This window comes from Oncorhynchus kisutch, unplaced genomic scaffold (assembly GCF_002021735.2).
Source record: "Oncorhynchus kisutch isolate 150728-3 unplaced genomic scaffold, Okis_V2 Okis09a-Okis19a_hom, whole genome shotgun sequence".
Lineage (NCBI taxonomy): Eukaryota > Metazoa > Chordata > Actinopteri > Salmoniformes > Salmonidae > Oncorhynchus > Oncorhynchus kisutch.
The window spans coordinates 6,899,219-6,906,957 of record NW_022261985.1 but is presented as its reverse complement, the minus strand read 5'-3'; the positions used below and the strand labels follow the sequence as shown (position 1 = coordinate 6,906,957).

Here is a 7,739-nt window from a genome sequence, read left to right as displayed (position 1 = left end):
AAAGCATAACCGCTTTCTTCCGGATTACAGGGGACTCTACTTTTACGGAGGGAAATACGTCGGTGGGCTCGGGGACCCGGAGTGATTTTTATGCCTGTTTAAAATGGAGACGCACATATCGTGCCTCTTTCCGGAAATTTTAGCCATGATTTTCAGCTACTTGGATGTAAGGGACAAAGGCAGGGTGGCCCAAGTGTGTGCTGCTTGGAGGGACGCTTCCTACCACAAGTCGGTGTGGAGGGGGGTGGAAGCCAAGCTGCATCTGCGGCGGGCCAATCCTTCTCTCTTCCCCAGCCTACAGGCCCGCGGAATCCGGAGAGTTCAGATTCTCAGCCTGCGGCGGAGCCTCAGCTACGTGATCCAGGGGATGCCAAATATCGAGAGCCTGAACCTGAGTGGCTGCTATAACTTAACGGATAACGGCCTGGGGCACGCGTTTGTCCAGGAGATCCCTTCCCTTCGGGTTCTAAACCTTAGTCTGTGTAAGCAGATCACGGACTCCAGCCTGGGCCGGATCGCCCAGTATCTGAAGAACCTGGAGGTTCTGGAACTGGGCGGGTGTAGTAACATCACCAACACAGGGCTGTTGCTCATAGCGTGGGGTTTACACCGGCTCAAGAGCCTCAATCTCCGCAGCTGCCGGCATGTGTCTGACGTGGGCATCGGGCACCTGGCGGGCATGACCCGCAGCGCAGCGGAGGGCTGTCTCAACCTGGAATACCTGACGCTGCAGGACTGTCAGAAACTTACGGATCTGTCCCTCAAGCACATCTCTAAGGGCCTGGCTAAGCTCAAAGTTCTCAACCTGAGTTTCTGTGGCGGGATCTCTGACGCAGGTATGATCCACCTCTCCCACATGACCAGCCTCTGGAGCCTTAACCTGCGCTCGTGCGACAACATCAGTGACACGGGCATCATGCACCTGGCCATGGGCACGCTGCGGCTCTCCGGGCTAGACATGTCCTTCTGTGACAAGATAGGGGACCAGAGTCTGGCTTACATCGCCCAGGGCCTGTACCAGCTCAAATCCCTGTCCCTGTGCTCGTGCCACATTAGTGACGATGGCATTAACAGGATGGTGCGCCAGATGCATGAGCTGAGAACCCTGAACATTGGACAGTGTGTGCGGATTACAGACAAAGGACTGGAGCTCATTGCCGACCACTTGACTCAGTTGACGGGGATCGATCTGTATGGATGTACTAAAATCACGAAACGGGGACTGGAAAGGATAACGCAGCTCCCATGCCTTAAAGTTTTGAATCTGGGACTTTGGCAGATGACAGAGAGTGAAAAAGTGAGGTGAAACTAACTTGGCGAGGATTAGTTGGGGAGGGACACACACACAGAGAGGAGAAGGGGTAACGGAGCAGGAGACCAGTGGGCGGGGAAATGTTCCTTCTAAAAAAATATATATATATCCTCTGCTCTCAATCTCGTCGTAGTTGGATATTTTCAATTTCAATGTAACTTAATGCTACAAAACTGTGATTAAAAAATATGTTGCGCAATTTTAGGCCAAATGAAAACAAGATTAATCATCAAATGCATGTTTTCATTATTAACAACACAATATCCCGCCCCCGCATTATGAAGACAAACTACTTTTTATTATTCCTAAAGAGTCGCAATATTTAACTTCAAACTCTCCAACTATCGCGCCTAATACATTTGGCTACCTCGTTTATCAATGTGTTGTAATAAATCCGTGTATTCTTAAAAAGAAAGAGAGGAGATAAATTGTGCCTATAGACAGTAGTAGTCCCCTCCCCCAACGCGTCTCGCGCTTGGAGAATCCTAGCAGCAAAAAGAAACGCTCTCTAACTACCTTTGTGTTAATTTGCCCAGAAACGCTTAACAATGAAGAAGAGAAACGAACAGTTTCGTTAAAAAGGACTGTTCACACTCAGACAAAAATAGCGACATTATGCAAATTAAAACGGACTGGTTTGTATCCAAAATCATTTTGTTTTTGTTTTGTTTACTTTTTAGCCCAACTTAAAGGCCTTGTAGCCTTGGATTCAAGCTTTGAATAATGGGACCCTTCCTTCTCTATATTATTTTGGTGTGTTTATGCTTATGGAAGCAGATATTGTCGAATTATTGCTGTTATTCAGAGCGTTGTACTTCAAATTGAAGTGATTTCTATAATAGAAATGCTGCCCCTTTTCTCAATCAGGTGTTTTCCAACTAATCCTCCATATCCTCTAGAATATGGGTTGCTACCTTTTAAACACAATCATACACACTAGTCCACAATAACAACAGAAGAGACAGTCCTTTGGAATATAATCTAAATACACGCTTTAGAATTAAGAAGCAATCGATCCTTATTTTCTCGGCTTCCAAGTGAATGCGTGTCAGGCCTACATGGAACCTATGGGATCATAACATGACGTTATGAGCGAACTGAACTGCAACATGTATACAGTCCTGCTGAGAGACTACTGTGTTTTAATGTACTGTATATGTGTTTGTAAAAAATCTGAATCCAAAATGAAATTGTTTTATATTCTTACAGTAAAACATTAAAGTTGATATTTATATAATAAATGAAAAGGTAATGTGGACTCGTTTTGTATTGTAGACTAGTAACCTACTACTTATTGTTTTCTTGTGATCATCCTTGTTACAAGACCATTGCACTTCTGCTTTGATCGAAAAGGTGTCAATTTCTAAGAGAAACCGCTGTTTATGTCCGCAGATCCCCGGTAGAGACAAGGTATTTAAAACGACAAGGTATTTAAAACGACAAGGTATTTAAAACAACAAGGTATTTAAAACAACAACAGAAAATACAAGAATTGTCCACATATTATTAATCGTTCTGATCACAACCATAATCTTACGAATTTGATTGTTCGGTTTCGAGAAGCAGTTATAATGTTGCTATGCCGGCTTGGATTGTTAAATTATTTACGAGCAGATTCAAAATGGATGCTTCCCTTGATTTAGCTTGTTCTAATTATCAGTCTGACGTATTGTGTTGATAGGTTTCAGCTGCTTGCCTCTCAAAGGGCTGTCACTAACGTGACTCTAAATCTGGGGATATTAAACGCCTCACGCCCATTGACATATTAGCATTTTATTGTGCTGTTTTTCTGTGACATTCTAGTCTACAGCCTAGGTTTTGTCTGTTCAAATGTTGCTAACATTTGGTTCTGTGTTATAATTTGCGCTATTTACTTTCTGTTTCTTTAGCCAAATGTGTGTTTAGAATAAGAGTGGGATACCGGTAGTTGCTTTTGTTTCCCGAAGTTAAAAAGGCACGTTGGGATTTTTCTCTAGCTTGCTCAGTCATGCATACCAGATCTGAGAGACTGCCTTGGTCCCACGGGACGTCTTCTCTCCTCCCACCCCCTTCCTTCTCCTCACCCCCCAAAACTCAGCCGACCCCCCCCCCCCCCTGTCTCACAGACACTTTGTAACATTCCACACCATCATTCAAAGCATTTAAGCTTCTTCTTCTTTCCCGTCTCTGTCCGTTCTGGACCAGAGAGAGTGAAAGAGGGAAAGAGAGAATTCACTGCGTGCTGTTTTAGACTCGTCTTGGTCTTGTGCAATAACCACATAACAGTGAGATAACCCCCCATTCTATAGATTAACAGGGTACTGTATTTTAGAACGTCTTATCTCATATTTGTTTAGCAAAATAATAATTTAAAAAATGTCCTTAAATACAGGGGTCTTCTTTTAATGTTGATGTTATGTTCTGGTAGTCTGCCTTGACTGAAAGACTACAGTTGTCAGTTAATTATCTTGGAGATCCCTATTTGATAAGATATCCCCTTGAGTTGATTGTACTTCAATCAAAATGGCTCCTGCTTGCTATTCTTTTCAGTCAAATTTAGTTTGTACTTCAGTTGAAATAAGTCCCGCTGTGGTATTTAGATCTATGTTTGTATTTTAGTTCAAAATGGCTGTTGATATACTTTTCAGATGAATTCAGTTTGTAGTTGAAATGGCTATTGTAGTACTTTTCATTCAATTTAATTGGTAGGCCAACTTCAGTTAAAATAGTCCCTGCTACGGTTCAATTGAATTGATTTTGATACTGTAGTTAGTTTGTAGCAAAGTTGTTTCAAACAGTTATTTTTGTTGAGTTGAGCTGTCAATGTTCACAGTGTTACTTTAAAGCCTTACTTGGCTTTGAGAGGGAGAACCACAGCCTTTTTACTGCTAACATTAAGGGGAACTGGCTCTCCTCAATAAAGCAAGAGGGACATCTGCAATGATGCTAGCCAAGGCTCACCACCTCTCTCCACCTCCTCGCTTTACCACCTCTCTCCACCTCCTCGCTTTACCTTTCTCCACCTCTTCTGTTCTCCCCTCTTCCCCTCCTCTCTCCACCTCCTCTCTCCACCACCTCTCTCCACCTCCTCTCTCCCCTCTCCACCTCCTCTCTCCCCTCTCCACCACCTCTCTCCACCTCCTCGCTTTACCTTTCTCCACCTCTTCTGTTCAACCCTCTTCCCCTCCTCTCTCCATCTCCCTTTCCCACCTCCTCTCTTTACCCCTCTCCACCTCCATTCACCACATCCTCTCTCCCCTCTCTCCACCTTCTCTCTCCTCTTTACTTCTCACCACATCCTCTCTCCACCTCCTCTCTCTCCACCTCCTCTCTCCTCTTTACTTCTCTCCCCCTCCTCTCTCTCCACCTCTTTCCACCTCCTCTCTCCTCTTTACCTCTCTCCACCTCCTCTCTCCACCTCTCTCCAACTCTCTCCACCTCCTCTCTCCTCTTTACCTCCTCTCCTCCTCGCTAAGTCTCCACCTCTCTCCACCTCCTCTCTCCTCTCCACATCCTCTCATCCCTAAGTCTCCACCTCTTTCCACCTCCTCTCTCCTCTCCACCTCTCTCCACCTCCTCTCTCCATATCCTCTCCTCCCTAAGTCTCCACCTCTCTCCACCTCCTCTCTCCACATCCTCTCCTCCCTAAGTCTCCACCTCTCTCCACCTCCTCTCTCCACATCCTCTCCTCCCTAAGTCTCCACCTCTCTCCACCTCCTCTCTCCACATCCTCTCTCCTCCCTAAGTCTCCACCTCTCTCCACCTCCTCTCTCCACATCCTCTCTCCTCCCTAAGTCTCCACCTCTTTCCACCTCTGCTTTACAACGCCTGCAGTTTAAAGGTGTTGCTGACTTACAGTAGAAACGCTTTGATGTTTTCAGTGGCCTTCGGGGGGCTGTGTGTGTGTGTGTGTGTGTGTGTGTGTGTGTGTGAGAAGCCTATAGGGGGTTTGAGTGTGGCAGGACTTTTATCAGAGCTACAGGAGCTGAAAAAAATCCTGGCCTCCGGAAAAAGCATTTGGCGTGGCTGCCGTTTGATTGCAGGCTGGGGCCCGAAAGACCAAAAGATCTGGCTGGAGGTGTGTTGTAACTGTGTGTGCGTTCCAAATTACACCCTTTTTCCTCTATAGTGCACTGCTTTAGACCAGGCCCCATAGGGCACTACACAGGGAATAGGGGGCTATTTGTGAAGCAGACTTTACAACTGAAATGTATATTATTTGTGAAGAGGGAAGTTAGCGAAAGAGGGTTGAGATTCTTATAGAATATACTGTTGAGATGAGAGGTGAGTGTTGACAGTAGTTAGAGAGAGAGAGAAGTAACTTACTGTACAGGCCTGGGTTAGGCTAGCAGGAGCAGAAGTAGGGAGTGGAGGAGGGAGGAGGAAAGGTGACGCTGCCTCTCCCTAATGTCTGATCCCTGGAAAAAGAAAAGCAGAGGAATTTGTGAGTCACTATTTGACTTTGGACTGCTAAAAGTGAGTGTGGTGTGTTACAATCCAGGCTGAGGAGACAGTTAGGCTGTCTACTGCACCTCACTATAGAACCCTGCTGTCTACTGCACCTCACTATAGAACCCTGCTGTCTACTGCACCTCACTATAGAACCCTGCTGTCTACTGCACCTCACTATAGAAACCTGCTGTCTACTGCACCTCACTATAGAACCCTGCTGTCTACTGCACCTCACTATAGAACCCTGCTGTCTACTGCACCTCACTATAGAAACCTGCTGTCTACTGCACCTCACTATAGAAACCTGCTGTCTACTGCACCTCACTATAGAACCCTGCTGTCTACTGCACCTCACTATAGAACTATCTGCCTGTACCAGAGATATAGACACACAAACCTGCTGCCTGTACCAGAGATATAGACACACAAACCTGCTGCCTGTACCAGAGATATAGACACACAAACTTGCTGCCTGTACCAGAGATATAGACACACAAACCTGCTGCCTGTACCAGAGATATAGACACACAAACCTGCTGCCTGTACCAGAGATTCAGAAATTCATTCTGTGTTATTGGGCCGGTTTCCAGGACACAGATTAAGCCTGGTCCTGAACTAAAAAGCATGCTAAATTTAAGAATCTCTCTTTAAATAGCTTTTTAGTCCAGGAATATAGGCTTAATTGGTGTCTGGGAATACAGACACTGTGTCATTGGGCTGGTTTCCCAGGCACAGATTAAGCCTTGTCCTGGTCTAATGGAGAATTCAATAGTCAATAAAGAAATACCTTTTTTAGTCCAGAACTAGGATGAATCTGTATCTGGGAAACCAGCCTTTAGAGTTGACCCCCCCCCCCCCCCCCAGTTACAGTGTTATTGGGCGGAGTATCCTAGACACAGATAACGTCTAGTCTTTGACTAACAAAACACTATTGGTTTAATGTTGCTCTGGAAACCAGTTCATACTATGTCTCAGAGCTGAGCCCCCTCCCAGCCTAGGTTTCAGCCCTCAGTCAGACAGGGCTGGGATATTACCAGCAGGATTTCCAGGCTCTGGTAATGATATCCAGATGAGATTTGTATTTAGCCATGTTCACACATTGGTGACATTTACAGTCTCAGATCATATGGAGAAGGCCTTCAGAAAGTATTCATAAACCTTGACTTATACTACGGTTTGTTGTTACAGATACAATTCAAAAGGGATATATATATATTTTAAATCTCACCCATCTACACACAATACCCCACAATAACAAGGTGAAAACATGGTTCTTTTACATTTTGGCAAATGTATTGAAAATTAATTTCCAAAATCTAATTTACATAATTATTCACCCCCCCCTGAGTCAATACGTGTTAGAATCACAGTTGGCAGCGATTACAGCTGTGACTCTTTCTGGGTAAGTCTCTAAGAGTGATTACAGCTGTGAGTCCTTCTGGGTAAGTCTCTAAGAGTGATTACAGCTGTGACTCTTTCTGGGTACGTCTCTAAGAGTGATTACAGCTGTGACTCTTTCTGGGTAAGTCTCTAAGAGTGATTACAGCTGTGACTCTTTCTGGGTAAGTCTCTAAGAGTGATTACAGCTGTGACTCTTTCTGGGTACGTCTCTAAGAGTGATTACAGCTGTGACTCTTTCTGGGTAAGTGTCTAAGAGTGATTACAGCTGTGACTCTTTCTGTGTAAGTCTCTAAGAGTGATTACAGCTGTGAGTCTTTCTGGGTACGTCTCTAAGAGTGATTACAGCTGTGACTCTTTCTGGGTAAGTCTCTAAGAGTGATTACAGCTGTGACTCTTTCTGGGTAAGTCTCTAAGAGTGATTACAGCTGTGACTCTTTCTGGGTAAGTCTCTAAGAGTGATTACAGCTGTGACTCTTTCTGGGTACGTCTCTAAGAGTGATTACAGCTGTGACTCTTTCTGGGTAAGTGTCTAAGAGTGATTACAGCTGTGACTCTTTCTGTGTAAGTCTCTAAGAGTGATTACAGCTGTGAGTCT

At 44.9% G+C, this 7,739-nt stretch overlaps 2 protein-coding genes across 3 annotated transcripts in view; one reads left to right on the top strand and one right to left on the bottom strand.

The window, feature by feature from the left end:
- The window catches only part of LOC109885799 (F-box/LRR-repeat protein 14), a 3,025-nt gene extending 472 nt beyond the window's left edge, over nucleotides 1-2,553 (top strand). Inside the window, exon 1 of the mRNA XM_020477602.2 lies at nucleotides 1-2,553. This exon is cut by the window's left edge and continues 472 nt beyond it. Coding sequence (XP_020333191.2) covers nucleotides 104-1,306 — 1,203 coding nt within the window. The 5' untranslated portion in view covers nucleotides 1-103 and the 3' untranslated portion in view covers nucleotides 1,307-2,553.
- The window catches only part of wnt5b (wingless-type MMTV integration site family, member 5b), a 241,021-nt gene that overhangs the window by 95,883 nt on the left and 137,399 nt on the right, over nucleotides 1-7,739 (bottom strand). The window contains exon 2 of one of the 2 annotated variants that reach the window (XM_031815380.1): nucleotides 5,618-5,709. The gene's annotated coding sequence lies outside the window, so the exon portion shown is untranslated. Of the gene's footprint in view, nucleotides 1-5,617; nucleotides 5,729-7,739 lie in introns of those variants that run through there. The other variant, XM_031815381.1, reaches the window with a different exon arrangement.